Raw genomic sequence first — 19,021 nt, 5'->3', positions numbered from 1 at the left:
TTAATGTGGGGCCGTCCTTTTGCGTTATCATCGGTGGGCCGATAGGAGACCGAGAGAGCTAAGGAGAGTGAGGCCACCACCACCTAACCTCAATATGCTGGGAATTGGGCCATTCCGGGCGCCGTGGACTTTGACCGTGCCAACTTCTCTATCACAGAGCGAAGCGCAAATACAAACCTATCGGTCCGTTGTTGCCAATGTTGTGGAATCGCCGAGAGTTAACTGAAGATGGCGCCACCGAGCATCGTAACAACATCTTTCGCTAGGCCGGTGCTGTGCTAATTGATTGTTTACACACACGCCGAGAGGTCTATTGCTACACAATAAGAGTCCGTGCGCCGGCCGTTACGAGTCCAGCGGGAAGAAGTTTGATGGGAAAATTACACGCACTTGTTGGCGGTGGTGCCTCGTCTTTCATTCGTTTGCTTGTCAATTTGATGTTGGTTTTCATCGGTCAACAAGAACGGCCACTGGTGAATTATATTTGGAGGCCCCCCCACAATGGATGGGCTAATTTGTTGATGCCGTTAGATCCAGCTGTGCGCCATTTTGATGCTCTTGTGAGCCGTTGTGGCTTGAAAGAGAAATAATTTCGTCAGTCAGTGGCGGACGAATTGGATTTGAAAAATCCGCGGTTCGAACGGTTGATTGAAGTGATTTGGGCACAAAAATTGGGTTATGTTCGTTAATCTCTCTGTTTGACTTTCACTGTGTCTGCATTCTTCCCACGAAGCGATGATTGATCTGAGACGCGTGATTAGGATTTGAAGAGCTTCTTTCAGTACCACAGCTTGACCTGTGTAAACAAATTGGTAAGAAAAAATAGCTCCCTTCTTCACGGGGCTTAGTTGCGATCGGGGATAGTGTGGCCAACGTTCGCTAGCCATCCATCGCAGTGTGGGCGTATATTTAGGGTCTGCGTGCAGTTCGCTCTCGTGAGAATAAGTTAATTAGCTGCGTGAGGATGAGAACCGGATTTGGGTGAACAGATTGCGTGCACCTCATCCACTGTTCCACTTCATTTAAGAGCGAATGGTGCGCCTTTTTTTTCTTAACTCTAATTTATTTATTCGCAAACACGCCGCGATGCCGGATACTTCATTTGGCATTTGCCGGAAAATTAGGATCAAAGGGAGTCGAGAGAAGTCGAGAAAACAGAATCCCGTTGTGTCGATGGTCCGCCACTGGTTATTCATGAGTCAATAGAGATTTTCCCCGTTAACACTTCGTTTTCGCTGGGCTGGCTTGGTTTGACGCAACACGCTTCTGTTGGCCATCGCGAAAAATCAGTATAAATTAGCCTGTCTTTCCTCTTTGGCCGTATGCTGTGATGCGGAATTATGCACGAACGGAACAACCGTGCAGCACCCTAATTTGAATCGGAATGTTTATTCACGGAACCGCCCGAATCAGGTTTACGGGCGGAGAAAAGCGAAATCAAATCAGCGGCAATCAAAATCTATGTTGAATCTATTAAAGATCGTCACGGTGGACCAGCGAGAAGGGAGACATTGTGTTGCAAAGTGGCCCAAAATAGGATGATAAGAAAAGAGATCAATCAAAGTGCCAGACACGGTACAGCTCTGAACTCGATAATCTTCAGGTCTAACCTACAAGATGGCAAGTACTATCCTATTTACATTATTTGCAAACATATTTGCATACGTGGGATGAAGCACTTTCCACCACAAGTAATAAGCTGTTCGTTGTCCGCTGTTGATCAAATCAGAGCTCGGCAAACAATCTTGTCCCATCCTTGTCGCCCAAGGACTGTGAGCTAAGGTTCGCCTAAAGGTGGCTTATCTACTATTAGACCATTTCCATGCAACTCAAGCGTGGCCCCGGCGTTGGGGTGCTATGCTGACACGGAAGCACGGAGCGAACCCAAGCGACGCGACCCCCGAGAAGGTGGACCCAACCCAGACCGCGCCCGGGTCACGCGCTTGGCCCACGGTGTGCGTGCTTCTTCCTCGACGGGATGCGCTCCAACGCACACGCGGCCGGGTGACAATTGCGAATTGCCTGAACTGAAGCGATGAAGCTTCTAGCAGCGTTTATACGGTCGGGTTTCGCGCTTCGACCACGGTGGAGAAGCGCAACGTCCGGGGGGCATATCACTCCGTCTGCCGATGGCGACAAATTGGCGACCAGAAAGGTCTCTGGGCTGTGCTGTGCTGTGCTCTGTGCTGGGTAAAAAGTGTGAATTGCTCGCCTGTCCGGATTACTTGGCCGGTTTGCGTGCAGCCGAGACGAGGTGTCCGGAAAGCGGAACAACACGCGACAGACCGAGAACTTAAAAGCTAATGATAACCACCAGCACGCCATGTACGTGTGTGGTTAGCATGTCATTTGCGACGCTTCCTCTCACCGGGGCTTTGCACCGGATATTAGAATCATGCTTCTAATAGCAAACTCCTTCGTCTGGAAGCTCAACCGCAAACAGCCACGCAAGCCACTGTCCTCTGTTTGATGAAGATAACGTTAACTAGTGCGGGCGTTATCAAGATTTATCATGCCTTGGGGGATACACGAAAACACACTGGACCGATTGTATCGGCTTTTAATTTATTCATTCGAAAACATGGGCAATAGCTTATAAATAAAATAATCCACTGACGTTGAAATATCAAATATGAGTCAAGGCTGCTAAAAACACAATATTTTTCCATCAACGAAACCGGAAAAAGGAACTAAAGAAAATTACAGGTCCCGAGCAGTCGATCCTAATTAGACACCGGGAGCACCGACTACGTATGGATCCGGGCCACTATCAAACCGAACACGATTGCAACGCTCGAAAGGGTTCTGGGCTGGTGGCGTGCCAGAACGCCGTCTACCTAACACCTGCCAAAGGAAGAGCAGCAGCTAAATCATAGCCAGAACGTCGCTCGGGACGATTCTAGGTTTTTACATATTTTAAAAGGCATCCCCCGCCGACTAGCGTTCTGGCAAACTCGGGGTACTTTGGCCCAACCGTCCCGGGAATCTTACCGTGGCCGCCTCTCTCTTATGTAACGCAGCGGTACTTGAGAACAATACTCAAATGATGCGCTGCTGCCGGGGCAAATTGGCAGCATTCGCCCGGGTTCCGCGTGGTGGTCAATTGCGCAATCTAAACGGGCGAACCTAGATTTCTATCGGGTGGGTCGTAGCAACGAGCGCTAGTGGTCTAGCGCGCTGCTATTCGCCACAATTATGATAAATTGGCTCGCGCCAGGACCGGGATGGCTCTCGTTCGGTTGAAGGGTTTCTGGTGCGCTCGTAGAGTGTCAAGATGGCGTCGGGTGGGCGATTCAATTTCTAGTCACAAACGATATGCAAAACAGGGGGGGCCAGAGGAAGATCACAATCTGGAGTTGTGGTTCCTCCTCATCATGCTGCCCATTGTTTTGAGCTGTCTATGTTAATGCAGCAGCATAGCATCGTATGCTGAACGATCCGGTTTTTGGGCAAGACTTTCACTAGACTTTTGGCGCAAAGCCGATTCGCTGAGTTATGACCCTTTCCTGAGTTTCCGGATTGAAAAACATATTGCTCCCGACTAGAGGCACCTCCCGCTCGCGATATTAACGATAATGAAGGAAGGTGGTCAGGAAAAACCTCTTAACTGTTAACGGGCGCACAAATTGGAGCCACTAGGTCAGCGCCACCCATCGTGCTCGGGAAGAGACCACCCGAAGGAGTACCACGACACCGCAAAATACCTCTCTCCTAATTCCCATGCTCTATGGATCTTGCCGCGGAGAGGGCCACCGTCGCTTGGGGGCTTTTTCTCGAAGCCCGAAAAGAATTAGTCGCGGAAGTCACCAGACAAACGGCACTCGGCCCACAGACATTAAAGTGTTTATGGTATCTTCCGGTTCCACAGTACCACTTAATCACTGTGTGCAGGAAAGAAATTTCAAAAACACAAAACAACCTTAATTCGACTGCAGAGAAACACGAGGCTCGGCACGGCACGGCACAAGAGAAAAAGGAGGCCAACTGTCATTTCCTGATTCCCGGCGGGACGGGCGAGGAGGATTGGATCGGTCGGACCAGCCCAGCCAGCCAGGCAAGCAAAGGTCATGGACAACATAACCGTGCCAACCGTCCTATCTCTTCATCTCTCTCTCTCTCTCTCTCTCTCTCTTTCCTTTCATTCCGAAGGCTTCTCAAACACGCCAATCATAACATCCGGGGCGCGATGGTGCTGCTGCTGGTTGCCCGGTGGCATTGGCAACCCGTTTATGTCTGTGTTCCAATTAGGCTCGACCACAGCCCTCGGGGTGGAAAGCCTTTTTTCTCTGGCCAGTCGAAAATAATCCAGCACCAGAGCATTAGAAAAATTATGCTTACGCCCCCAGGCGATGTACCGGACCCTCCTCGATCTGCTCCGGACTCCCGGGGCCTTCGATAACAACATCACCAAGTCTGGTCTCTTTTTTTTTTCAGCAGACCTCTAGAGTAGCTTCTGGCACCGCCGTTCTGGCCACTTTCTCGGTAGCGGGCACGCTCAAAAACCGGCCCCAAAATTGTGTTACAAAACCCTCTTTCCTCGGGGCGAAATGGTTAAATGTAAGAGAAAGGAAAGAAAGGAAACAAACCGGCAACAGATAAACGACGGCACAAGCAAACGGAAGTGCGCCGTCCCAATCGACCTTCGAAGAATCCGGGCGTTCGGGTGAGGACGGGTTCCCGATAGTGGAAAGGGGCCGAGCAGAGCATAACGCTCCACAGCACTAGCCGGAGGATGTGCGGAAATTAATTATTTCCTGTGGGAGAATACACACCACTGACACCCGATGATGTTCTCGAGTCCGACGCACCCGAGACATGGAGGATGTGAACTGATAAATTGATGGTTAAGCGAAAATGCACTTACAATGAACATAATTAAATGAAAACACAAAAAGTTTTGGTACACAGCCCCGCACACATGCAGTGGTTAACGTTGAGTTGAGGATGTGACAGAACGGCTACAAACTTTAAATTACTCCGGTCAACTCCAGCTGATGTCGAGCGGGTCAAAGCAAAATTGTTTGCATACGAATAAATAATGGCTCTGCTGTTCCGCCAAAGGTCCGACACACTAATTACATAAGTTTCTAACAGTGACTTTTTTTATATTCCTGACAAAAGTTGTAATATAAACGCCCGATTATCGCCACCCTAATCTCCGTCAATTTTCTAAAATCGAAAACGAATGGGAAAATATTATGGATACATTTTCTACGAGTTCAATCATCATAGAAAGAGTTGGTTCAATGCTAACATTGAATGTTTAATACCGTTCGATGAGTTAATAAAGAATGGGATGAGAATGACGAAGGAATTCAAACAAAGCTTCATGAAACATATTCAGGACATTGGAAGGAAAACTAATTTAAAGAGTCCATCGAATGGTTCCTAGCACTAACTTAGCAATAAATAACATTGAAGTACCCTAAACCAGTTATTCAGGAGTACATTTAGTCAACATTTAGTGATCATTTTAGTCGGTAAACTGAAATAATTTTTGGTTTAGTTTTTTGGCTAATACTTGATAAGAAGTAGATGATATGTTAAGTATTCAACAAAGCTACTTGGAACATTACAAGCTTAGCTGTGCCTATCAGTTGTAAAATTACTATGTAACTTATGTTAAGATCAATTATAATTTACTACTATTACAACTACAACCATTATTTAATACATTTTTGTTTTTAGTTTTTTCATTAACATTTTTGTTACCAACCACGACTATACAACAGGCAGACAGCCAGCCGAGCGGACATTTCTCCACTTCAGTAGGATAAAGCCGCATTTAGTGAGGAGTTCCCATTTGAATAAATTATTCCAGTTGTCCTTAAATATATATCAATCGCCAATGCCGCGTAATCTAAATAAACGATACGAAACCTTTTTCGTCGGGCAACTTGCTGCTGTGAATTCAATTACACCGATGACAGGCGCGACTCACCCGAGGAATGAAGTCATCGATCCGCTCGGCACTCGGTAAACCAGCCAGCTCGTGGTACCCTAAAATCCAGCCAACCAATCGCTCGGACCAACGGAGAACTCTGTTACTCAATTATCCAAGACTTCTTATGGCCGCCCGAGGGGGTCCATCACACACGGCGTGACTCGCTGTACTTGTTGCGTGCCCGCCGAAAAAGAACATTTAAGAGAAAATAAATCGAACTTCAAATTCGAAGCAGCGGCGCCCATCGTCGTGCGAAGCGCAACTGGAAAGGAACGCGCATGGTTCGTGGTCCTCGGTGTTGCGAACCATATCTTTCGATGAATAATTCAATCACTCGCAAAGCATTATTGCTTCACCATCCACAGGCGCTGGTGGAGGAAGCGGAGGCGCTCCAGCAGCTTCCGTCGAACCCTCGACGAACCGGGTATCGGAGTCGAGTGCAGACTTCGGTTCATTTTATGCTCACTCTCCTCCACGCGCAAGATCCGTAGGTGGAAAAGTCGTCCGCGTGGCGGTGTGGACCCTGTCTATAATTACGGACAGCGAAACCGGAAGAGACTCACATCGGCAGGGGCTGGAGGAGTGGCGGGTGGTTACATCGGCGGCCACGCTCTGTGATTTGCATAATTTTCTTTCAACTGCGTGTGAGAGGAGACCGGGGCTGCCAAGAAGAAGCTGCCAGAGTCAGAGATCTCTTCTTCGGCGCTGGCAAATGCTAGAAATTGAAAGCTGCTTTTGATTGTTCGCCCGCCTTCATAAAGACACCTTCTATCCGGCGGCAATTGTGAAATATGCGACATTGTGTATGTGTGCCGGCTCTCCTAAATGTTTAATGCTGGAGACCGCGACTTAGTTATCAACGCCTCCACTTCACGGCACCACCGTGTGTGGGAGATGATCAGTGCACGATCGGTGGTGGTGCCGACGAACGAAATGTCACACGGATTGGTAAGTGCCTTGAACAAAATGTAGCGGGACGCGCATTTTTGTAAGCAATTATTACGGCGGCGCCAAGAGCGTGTGACGTTCCCGTGTCAAGATAGGGAGTCCGCCACAGAATGTCCAAAATTGGAGCCACACCACCATCGATAAGAAGAGACAGTCCGGAGTTGTCCGCGACCTCTGCGCGTACGCCAACACGCCAAATTTCCGAAGGTCAGCGACTCGTACACCCCCGCCACCTGCCATATATATGGAAGGCTCTCTACTGACCACTCAAGCGATTTGGCGGGGACGCCCACCTAAAAGGCGACACGCGTGGTCCGCGGAAGTGTGTTACGTGAATCCGTGAAGTAAACCACTTCACCAACCCACAGAGCAGCGCACGCCGATTACCAGCATTATGTCCCGACACCCACTCGCCGACCGACTACCTTTGCCCTGAACACCTTCTTCTTCTGTCACCAAACTCACGCGGTGGGGCCCATTGGTAGTAACGCACCAATTTGTAATGATGCGAAGGCTGAAGGGCCCGGCCAAGAGTGAGTTGTAAATCGACAATTTCGTCAGTCCAATCCAAGGTGGAATCGCTGCAACTTCGTTCGATGAAATGACTCTTACGTGTCGCTTCACTGTTCATCCGGTTTCCGGCCCCGACGCGGTGTGCACCATCTTGGCGACAGCATGGCGTAGGTTTGCAGGAGCAGCATATGTAGTAGTTTGATCATAACGTAAGGTACTCCTTATTGCATGCAGAAAATGTACTAAATTTGGAAGGAAATCGTAGTAACTGATGTTGGGAAACAATTTAGCGAAACAAGTAGGCCGTGAACCAGTCGACCTAAACCAGTTAAACATTATCCAACCGAAGATATTCAAAGGAAGGGACGTGGGAACATTTTAATGGCACTTTGTTTGATTGTTTTTTTCAACTAGTTTCAAGTAGTTTTTTGTAAGTAACCAAACCATGACTTCCAATTTTGAGTTCCTTATTAATTATTAACTAATCATTATTAGTTGATATTATTACTACTACGGTTTTTAGTACAATTTTTGTGACAATGGATGATACATGGATCCATCACTTCACTCCGGAAACCAAACCGTTCGTCCTCTGAGTGGAGAGCAGCTGTTGACCCTCATCCAAAGCGCTCGAAAGTACAACAATCGGTTGGGTTCTGCGTGATGTAATATTTATCCACTATCTTGAGAAGGGAAATATCACCAACAGTGAATGTAACTATAGGGTTATTAAATTGAAGGGTTAGGGTTAGGGTTTGAAGACCGAAATTGTAAAGAAACGACCGCATATGCCAAGAAAAAGATGTTATATTATCAAAACAGGAATGGATTGTGTGGCTCTTGATGGAGGATACGTTGACGAATAAAGCCAACTTTGAACACAAAAACAAAAATACATTTTTTTTCTTAGGCGCGGGACTTTCCGCCCCATGTGTTATGCACCGCGTTGCTGCGCAACTCCGCCAAATATGGCGCCACTCACAGAACAGGAGAAGGCCGCCACCGCGAGATTGATTTTCAGTTCTCGATTGCAGTTCGCAAAAACATAATTTTGATAGCGGACGAGTAGCATACGGTGCCCCGGTCACTGTTTCCCCTCCCGAAGGAGAGGAACTGAGGATAACGCCATTGAAAATAGTTCGAAAAGCGATCCAATAAATCTCCCGCAAGCACACTTGGGGAAGATGAAAAATGGCCGCCACAACCCTCGTATGATTAATGTATTTATTTTGGTCAGCCAGTAAAGATAAGAGGTGGGTTTTAATAGGGAAAAATTGAACTCATTCATTTTGTAACACGCCGGCCAGTCCAAAGTCCAAACCAACAAGAAGCAGAGGAATGTCGGAGAAGCATATTAACCTGCCATGATTGGAATAACTTAATAATGTTGGACCCTACTCGCAAGATGTTAATACACCACTCGCGAGCGGGTTGTTATGATTTTGCAATTGAAAACTCCTATGGCCAGGGTGTCGCTCCGTCTAAATATTCGGCGCGTGTCCCGCGTGCTGTCGGAACATGTGTTGTGACCAGCCGCAGCAGAACCGCGGTGCTGTCTGTCCGACATAAATTTCGATTAGTGTCACCTTTACACCGCGAAGAAGGACTTCTTGCGTGGGTCCGGCTGCGGCGCCAACTGACGGGCTGTCGTTGACCACCTACACACGGGCTGAGAGGGGCAGATAGTAACTTCTTTCGCCGTCGCGTCTTAAGCCGCTTAACTCCCGGTTCGCCGCTTCCAGAGCACACAAGCGCGACAGGTGTAACCGAAACCTTTCATCATTTTTCTGCGTTATTGGTGGGGGTGCGAAACGCTAAATCTTAAACTTTAAAACCACCACCGACGAATGGCGTGTGAAGAGGAAATTTGGCGCTAGGACGGCGCGCTTCCAAAATATGGAAAAGTACACTTACTTGTGCCCAAAACGGGCACTCACGTTCTCTGCTGACCCTCCTAATTTGGGGTCTAAGCTTCTTTACACAGTAATCCTGCTTAGCCGACTACCTACTGTCGACGGCAGCAGCAGGCAGCATGGCCGATGGCGCACTTTGTCACCCACAACGCTCGGTAACCTTCGGTTTAATTATTACAAATTGGCAGAAATTAATCACTGCAAAAATGTATTCCTTCGGGGATGGGCCCTTTCAACCCTCGTTACTGGTTATTATTTTTGGCATCTCTGAGTCCGCGAACATGGCCATCTGACAAAGTTAATTAAACAAAAAGGTGATAAAGGTGCATCTTGTGAAGGAATCTAATTTTGGGGTGCTAAACGAAGAAGAATTCAAAACGTTGTGACGCCAGTTACTACGAAAGCAATAATTAAGACAGCACATTTTACCGTGAGCTGCGGAGACAAATTAGCAGCCCAAAAACAGATTCCAGTCCGTCCAACAACTGCAGACACGTTTTACTCTTCGTGACAATTATCAACCGCCGTTTGCGTCACTCGGGCCCGGTCTCTATGATAAGAAAATTTTGCACACAACCAGAGCGCCATTTCGTGCATTGTTTAAACCGCGGGCCAATAGATAAGTGTTTTGAAACATCATCAAACAGATAAAACTGGCCATTCCGCGGGCTCCTCGAAAAAGAAGTAGCTCACACTGTGGGGAAAAATAAATTGGCACACAGTAAACAAGATGGAAAAAAACATAACGAACCCCACTAACCATATGGCGCAAACTGAGATAAACGTGGTGCGATGGGAGGAACTTGCCAGCCAAGCGCACGTAAATGTGGGGAACTGTGTTTGCACAGTGTGACATGGTAGATCCTATACGAGGCTAAATTGGACAATGAATGAGTAGTCACGCCAAAGATAGGTTTAACTACCGCATAATAGGGTGGTAAAGTGCGAAAATTCAAATCAAAATACCACCCAGATTCATGTGAAGAATGAAAAGGCATTAAACATGAGCTGAGGACTAATTGGAGAAGGTCTGAACACAAAATAAATAAATGGAACGAGAAACAAAATAAAATACAATAAAAACACATTCTTGCCAAACTGTGCAAGTTGACTAACACCACACAACGAGAAAGGAGCGAGTAAATCCAAACCAACCTTTTTAAGCTTTTATACACGAGACTAGGATTTGTTGGCGCGATCTGTTCACATAACCAGCAAGCAGGCAGACAGTTCCGTGCCTGACAGAAAGCATGATCCTTGCTGCGACGGATCTTTGAAGACACGAAAAAGAACACCGAAACTGGGCCATCTGCATCATGGGATGCTGCTCTGTTGGTACATTGTTTGAAAATTCCCTAATCACCAAACACGACGGCCACGGTGGCCCCGTCGTCGTCTGTCACGTGCACAAGAGTCACACAAAAAACGCATCCACAACATGCCGTGGCATTAAAAAACGGGACGACCGACGCTTGTGTGCTGCGCAGTTCCGTTCGGTGCTTGTGACCCACGTGTCCCTCGGTACAAAGAATCGCTCGCTTCCGCTCCCCGAGCACGATTATGCAACAAACATGAAGCCCAGCGCAGAGAAGAAGCGTGATCTCCTGCGCCACTTGGCGGTGAGAGTGCAATTTTCCCATTGCTTTTTATTGGAAAAGCAAAAGTTTATCCTCCGAAAAACCAATTTAACACATTCGCCCGGGCTGATGTTGATCAAAATTGGTTGCGCCTCTGCGACCACATCCACCCAAAAACTTTGGTTGCGTTGTTCCGTCGTTCCTACGGACAGAGCAACATCCACAGCAGCACCAGCGAGTGTTACAGCATAGAAAATTTAAAACCACCAAAGCGAACACAGGAACGAAGCGTGTGGGAGAGCTAATGAGGAGGCTTCGGAAAGCGGAAACAGACGCAGCGGAAACGTGCAATCGGGCACCCTCGAGATGCAGATGCAGCGCACCCACCAACCCACCGACCCACCGACAACCCCGTGAGGGGGCCGTTGTCGTTCGCCGAGCGTTTTGTAACGATTGTGCGGCGCCCTCAATCTTGTGCCCACACGAGGAAGTTCGAGAAAAAACGGTTCATTAGGGTCTCTAATGAAATTTACCAATAATTGCACTCGTGAGCAGTTGGCGAGGCTTGACGGAGTATAAATTTAGCAATAAAAATGTTTTTGATAGCGATCACAATGTGTACGTCTCTCCGTGGAAAGGAATTGGAAAGTTTATCGCCCGCGCGTTTAATGATTAAATTGGCGCACTAAGCGAAGTACAAAATCCTTGATTCGTCAATTTTAAAAAAAGGGCTCACGTAAGGTCCATAAAAAGCACAGATGACTGCGCTTGAAACGAAAACAAGCTCTTTGTTGAAAATAATATAATTGTTTCAAAAGGATGGAATTATAGCACTGGAGCTTACATCTGGCCATCTATAAAAAATTATAAAATATCTGTTTCCTAAAGCTGTCAAATTACTCTTACGTAATCACTAAATTTCATCACCAATATTTCAGTAGGTTTGAGTAACAATCGTTTGAATGAGTTGATGTCAGTAGTTTTGTGAACATGGCCAAAATCGAATATCGAGTTGTCATCAAATATTTGTTTTTCAATATCAAATATTTGTTCGTTCAGGACGTCCAAAAACTGCTACAACTAGCGAAAATATCGCCAAAGATCACAGAATGGTGGTAGACGACCAACAATCTGAAGGACATAGCAGAGATTATAAACATGCCAAAAAACATATTTAAGATAACATTTAGGTATACTTAAAAAAACTGCCTTTTGTTGGCTTCCGTATTTGCTCACGTTGCTCAGCGATTGCCATGGCGAAAATCCGCGAGTTGCGGTTTGACTATCCGTCTTATCCACCAGATCTAGTCCCAAGCGATTTTATTTTGTTCACTCATCTGAAAATTTCGCTCATAGCTCAGAGATTTTCGTGAAACGAAAAGGCAATCACGTTTGTGAAAAATTCTTTTGAATTGTTCTGAGTACTATTTGGCCTCGTTACAGGGATAGAAGCATTCCTGAAAGAAGTGTGTAGACTTCCAGCTTATTATGTTGAAAATCAACACAAAAATGTCAAAAATAATGTCTTGTATTTCGGAAACTTTTCAAACCACCCCCTGGTGACGCGGCGTTGCGTAATACTATTGATCATCTGTGGAAGTCAGGCTAAAAGATGTCCACCGTAAGACAAATATTTAGTGCGGAAAATCCTCCGAATTTATTTTTCCCCGCTTTTGTCGATTCCGCGATTTCCGTTCCGCCGACGTTTGCGTTCCGTTTGGCACAGTTCTTCCCGACCGACACACACGGGTGCAGGAGGATTTTTATATTTATTTTGCCGATGCAGGAAGAGTGCAAAATAGAAAATACACACAAACGTAGCGAGAGCGCTCGAAACGCGAATCGCGAAGCGAAGGAAACCCACCAACCAACCGGGAGGAGCATAACAAAACACTGGCTGGTCCACGCATCTTGAAATGCTTCTTCGATCGCTTCGGTCGGAATGGGGGAAACGGGGACGACAAGGGGGGCCAACACCCAACACAACCGCACGCGTGACTGCCGAAGAACACCAGACACGGCAGACACTCGGCATCTCGAAATGGTCTGGTTCTCGTCTTCAACCATCGACCGCGGGCAGACGGCCCAACGAGTTGAGGTGTTGGGCGAAGCAGAACCAACCCACCAGCGGAGTTGAATGACTGACTAACAGAGCTCTGCCGGCCGCCCCTGGGCGCTGGTTGCGAATGTCAGTGGTTGGTTGCATTTCGCTCGATGTGCTGCTGCAACTGCACCGTTATAAAATACCCATCACCAGGCACCGGCAGAGCAGCACTTTTTTCTGCATTAATCCTACACCACCTCCGGGCAGCGGCGTGTGCAACAGTTTGCCCCGTCGTGATGTGGCAAGATGTGAATGAATGAACCGATGATGATGATGATGATGATGCCCGCGTTCTTTGCGCTCTTTTTTATTATGCTTTCTTTCGAGCCGAACCGATGCAACACTTGCGGGCGCGCACGGCAACCGGAAATCGGCAAATCGGGCTGCAGCGAAGAACAGGTTCCGCGCCGCCGCCATCGCTGCACAGCTGCGGGAGCACCTTCTCCCGCTTGTTGTGCAACAGAACTCTTTGCCCGCAAGATTGTCTCCTCTTATTTCTGGTCCGCTCTTCTTGGGCGCAGCTTACGGTAAATCCTGGCCGGCGGCCTACACAGCAACGTCGGCAAGTAGGACGCGCACTGAACACAGCGATGCTGGTAGATCAACACCCGGACACCGACCCTTAGTGGCAGCGCAGCGCGGTGTGTATTATGCACTTCCTGTCGGGCTCTTATGTAATTAGGTGCAGGAAGATGCATAATGCCTATCGCAGAGGAACGCCTGTCCTTAAATTGTATCGATTACTTGGAAGCGCTTTTCTGGTTCTTCATCAACATAATCACATAATGTGATTAAATCATACTCGTCCGACGAAGCGTAATCATTAGCAGCGTAAACTCGTGCCGGTTTAAGAAGTGTCGTCTGCCACATTTCGAAGAACCACCGAGCGAGCCGGGGTTCTTCAAGCAGCGAGTTTACTTAGGAAGAAACTCCTACACACAACACCCCCCGCGACCGGTATGAAGGGCCATTAAAGAAAAGAAATATAAACTCTCCTTGCCTTGAGAGAGTTCAATCTTGAGAGTTTTCACCTGCCCACCACCTGCCCTGCTACCCAGTCGACTTCACGCGAGATTCAATTAATTCTCCGGCCAGTTTACTCACGTCGGAAGGTGTTAAAAATAACAATTACTTTTTTCGGTACGCACGCCAGATCTCTTTGGGCGCGTATCTTCTACACCGTTCTGCGCTTCAAAGACCACGGCGGCACACAACGAAGTGGCTTCCGGACTCGGGAGGGGCTAGGGTGCCACAGGATCGGTGCCGCGAGTGGGTGACTATGAGCAGAAACATCTTCACGCACCAACGAACGAACGACTCAAACGACTCCCAAAGTTCCACCGCCGTACGGGCGAATTGTTGGATTTTGTGTTTTAAAAATAATTCTCTCCCCAAGGTGCAGCACCACGGTGTAGTGCCGCGGCTGAATGTAGTGGGGTCTGACCGGCCGAAAACGGACGTTTGATGTAGAAACCCCACCATCGCCGAGAGCCCAGACACTGTGCGATGTGTGATGGCTAAATTGATTACCTTTTTATATCATTATTAGAGAAGGTGGATGGTGGTCTGCGAGAGACCGTGAACGGCCTGAGCAGGGGAGTCGAGGGTAGACTCGTAGAACTCGCTCCGTTTGATTAAACAACTTTCCCAATAAATGTCTTGCGATGCGTTGAAAAGGGCGTCATTGTAGTGGGAAAAAGTTGGGAAGTGAGTTAATCCCAAAATATGCTCGTTCCAACTCGCCTAGCACGCCAACCCGCCTTCCGGGTTATAATCGATGGAGCGTAAACCGATCGGTACAGGATTTTGATTGATCGAATCCGGGGCAAGAATCGAGAAATTGAATCGCCCCTGCAGTCCACTTGAAGCCTGAGGCCTGCCCTTCTCTACTCGGAGAGCGATAAACACCGAGCGATCGCGCAATCGATCGATAGGATGTTTATTTATGCTACCCAGCATAAAACGCACGAATTAACACGCACGGGGCGAGTGGGTGTCGATGTCACGATTGATGGATGGGACGGATTGGTTCCTCAAATGTCATCGCGCCGAGTCGCGCAATCGACCAAGATTCGGCAAGAATGTTGGTTTGACTTTTACACATGCGACGTCGTTTCGACGATGCGGCCAGAAAGTTGCACGATTGAAGATACACTTATTACTTATATTAATTTTCCTTCATTCGATCCAATATTTCTTGAACTTCTTAATTCAACGGCTTAACTCAAGAATGGTGTATTTTATACCACAACTCTATATTTAGCAAGAACTGTAGTTTGTGTTTCGAATCACTCTCGTTATGTTGCCGATAGTGAATATTGCAAGTCCACATTTTTATAGGCCATTGCAACCAGATATTCTCCGAGCGGTAATCCCAGGAATGAGATCCGGGAGAATTCGGGAGATTTAGTTGCCACACTGTGCAGTGCCTCGTTTTAGGCTTTAAGCCTACTTTGTGGCGCTGTAACTTAGTGCAGCTACATATGAACATCGCAGTAGCCTTTTGATTGGTGTGCAAAATCACGTTCGAGCTGGATTCGAAACTCCAGAGCACAGACACACGCTCACTCGTCAAGTGGCCGAATTCGTGTGGCACCAACATCGATTTTATGCTCCTCCCTGTGGTTCCCTTCTTTAAAGCGCCAGCGGAAGAATGACCCATTTCTGGGCCGCAACCGGGGACCTCGTCGTCATCGGGACAGGGAATCGTGCACGTCGCGTGTGCTGCATTTTACGATTCCGGCTGACATAATTTACTTCTCGCGCTCGCGCCTATCGCCAGAACGGCCGCCATCTGTCGTGGCACGTCCGTTCGCTCTTCAACGGTAACTTAGAACGCGGCCCATCGAAAAAAAACGAATGTCGGACTGCATTTTGTCAGCCGCTGCCGCTGATAGCGGGGGGCGAATGCATCCGCGTTCCGGGGCGGACGAAGATACATTAGGGCCACATTCAACGTGATGTTATGTGTTTAGTGCTTTTAAAACACTTTCGAACGAGTGGGAAAAATGCTCCAGAAACGACGCAGCATCCTAAGCAAGAAGAAGTTCTGTTGTACCACTTAATTGTAAATTGAAAACAATCGTTAAAAACTGTTGTTTCTTTTCTTCAGTTCTGCGATTTTTGATCCTCTGTCTGATGTTTTTCATAAACCAAATAAGTTTAACTCAATTGCCTCGGACAGCAAAGGTCACAAAACGTTGCCCAATAGGGGGACCACTTCCGATTGTCAAAAAGCCCAACTGTCAAGGGTTGGTGGTGTCAAGCAGGGCGGTTAAGAAAATGTGGCCACACTTTGGAAGCGCCGCAGTGGGCCCTGCTCTTGTTGCGTTCCACAGAATTTATGACAGATCGTGCCGGTGCCAGCTTGGGCGGAGATTAAAAATAAAATTTGCTTTTATCTCATTTCCTTTTCGCGCGCACCCTACTATCTCCCTCTCTCTCCTTTTCCTTTCTGCCTGTCTTTTGCCCTCCCCCGGGTACGCGATCTTCATTGCGTTTCCGGTCGATTTCCTGGCGCGGCTCGGCCGGCTGTCCCTTTCCAGCGTAGAGACGCCGGGACGCCGGCAGCATTTCCTTCCGAAAAAAAGCAACCGGGTCAAAGTTCAAACCCCGGGAGCACGTACAGCTTCTCCTCGGGCGGTCGTCGTAGGGCCAGAAAATGGGTTTCAATTGAAGTTTGCCGGAAGACTCGCCCCCGGAGTGTGTTTGTGCAGCAGCATTAGGATTAGGAGCAATAAATATGCCATCCGAACGTGGGTTACGTGAAGAAGGTGAAACAAAACAACAAAAAAAACAAGGAATATAAAAATACGTGCTCCTCCGAAAGGTCGTCGATGTCGTTCGCTGTGGCGCATGGCCTGAATTACCAAAAAGCTTGCGAAAGGTGAGCGAATGGAATGGGAAATTCCGTCGAGTCCTTACCTTCATATCGTTGACGATGTGCTGAAACAGGGTGCCAATGGTGGCAACCCCCACATCCGATCCGCTTCGATCCATCCCGATGTCCATCTCGGTTTCCTGCGGTAGCCTCTGCGCTTTCTGCCTACGCTCTGAACCACCGGTCGATGTGCGTGTGGTAAGATTTATCAAATGGCCAAAAAACTACTATGCTTGCCACCACATTCGCACCGTGAAACAATACAGACAAGCACACACGAGACACAAGCGGTACTTCGCCTTCACCGGCCTTGCAGCACTAATGTACGCCAGAAACAAAAACTAGAATTAAGACGCTTTGGGCGTACCCGCCCTACACTCTAATCTTGGGCCCAAATTAATGAGACACGAGCTTGGAGGGCTTCTCGTTGCGGCGGGGCCAACGACAAGCGACAACGACATTCACCACGGCGATGGCGGCACATTATTTTCCACATTCGACACCACCATCATTCACGACGGACGAAATTACTCGCGCGGGAAATCGATCGATTTTTCCCACAGCGCGCGCCCTGACTTTTCCGGGTTATTTCACTATTTTCTTCGCGCACACATTGCCCACAAGCCAGCCAGCTCGCGTTCCGCGTTCCGGAGCTTCCGGCACAGGATTAACGCGCGGAATTTGGCGGTCGAAAGAAATGTTGTTGCATCGATAATGGTTCCCGGAAGGTCGATAAACGAAGGCGGCAATGCGCGCGTTCAGAGGCCTTTTCCGAAGGCTCCGATTCCCTGTTTCCACTTTTTGTGCCCCCGGCCACCGATAAGCGGGCGTTTGCCAGGCTTTTTCTTTGGAACTTTTTCACTCTTCAGATTTCACACTTCTTGGATTACTTGGATCGCCTGCTATAAAGTTCAGCATGTGCTTGTTACTTCTGTCGCAGCCTACTGTTGGACGGCTAAAAGATAGTGTTCACAATGAAAATAGAGAAAAACTATTATTGAAATACTCTGCCCAATGATGGGAAAATTGAAAAGAAGTTTAAAAGTAATCGGAAAACGACTTAAATTATAGGTACGCAACGATCAATTGAAGGAGAACCGATTTAATGGACGACCACAGATCGCGCACTTCAATGATTCACACTTTAATTGCTCAAGGCAGAGACACGGAGCGCGTTTTCTCGATGACGAATAGCGGTGATCGATTGATCGATCGATGGCGAAGGTTACAGCGCCGGCACAGTCATCACCATCGGGTCCGTCTCAGAGAGGACGGCTGCAAAGGTGGCACCGTAACGCGGGCGCCGAAGAATGCTTCACTGTCGTTTGCCCACCTAATCGTTCGCTTAGTGGAATTTAGAGCAATCACTGCACACTCGCGGAGCTGCAAGGATGTGTTAATGTTTGTGTGTCAGGCATTGCAGCTTCGAAACAACCTTCGCCACCCTCTCGCGCAACCACCACGTTCGCTGGTTTTGGCTGTTTTCGGTGAGAATGCAGCGGCGGCGGCGATGATGATGGCGATAATGGCCACACGACGGTTGCAACAACAACTGGCCGGCCTGCTTGCGTGCAGCGTTGCTTCACTTTGTCCACCGTCGTATCGATGTCATTCCGGATTAGGTGGAATTTACCGGACTTTACACGGACACGGAACGTCAACCGGCTGCCAGAAGGCCACGTCTACAAAGAAAAACAAACGCGCGTGATTAGTTAGGTGATCGTGGACTGCGAGATTCGGTGCTTAGCGCGCGTTGGTGTTGACACGACAGAGCGGCACACATTTCGATATGCTGAGCGTAACCGATGTGGATCCTTTTTCGGAGAACCGCTTCTGAAGGGGCGCCGCCACCAATCGGTTGGTCGGTAGCCGCAGCCAGTGGTCCCTTTCCGATTCCAAGACACCATCCATCGAACAGACGGGACGCATTAAAACACCCGTCGTCGACGACGCCTTTCCAACAACACAACAACCGGACGACAAGTCCATTTTTGGTGTCTATTTTTGGGACCCAACCCAACCTTAGACCTCGGTTGTTCTTTAGCCGGCGTTCTGAAATAAAGGAAACATCTGGGCCAAAAAGGGACGGGGCGGCCGGGTGTTGTGTTGTTAAAAAGGCGTCGTCGACGACGGGTGTTTTAA

At 48.1% G+C, this 19,021-nt stretch overlaps 1 protein-coding gene across 1 annotated transcript in view; it reads right to left on the bottom strand.

Moving 5' to 3' along the window:
* The window catches only part of LOC131205900 (serine-rich adhesin for platelets), a 42,191-nt gene extending 25,181 nt beyond the window's left edge, over window positions 1-17,010 (bottom strand). Inside the window, exon 1 of the mRNA XM_058198200.1 lies at window positions 16,924-17,010. Within this exon, the coding sequence (XP_058054183.1) occupies window positions 16,924-17,010 (87 nt within the window). The remainder of the gene's footprint in view (window positions 1-16,923) is intronic.
* Window positions 17,011-19,021: the final 2,011 nt, after the last annotated feature.

The sequence above is a fragment of the Anopheles bellator genome, chromosome 1, assembly GCF_943735745.2.
Source record: "Anopheles bellator chromosome 1, idAnoBellAS_SP24_06.2, whole genome shotgun sequence".
Classification (NCBI taxonomy): Eukaryota; Metazoa; Arthropoda; class Insecta; order Diptera; family Culicidae; genus Anopheles; species Anopheles bellator.
The sequence above is the reverse complement of the archived record's forward strand: the minus strand, read 5'-3'. Positions and strand labels throughout refer to the sequence as shown.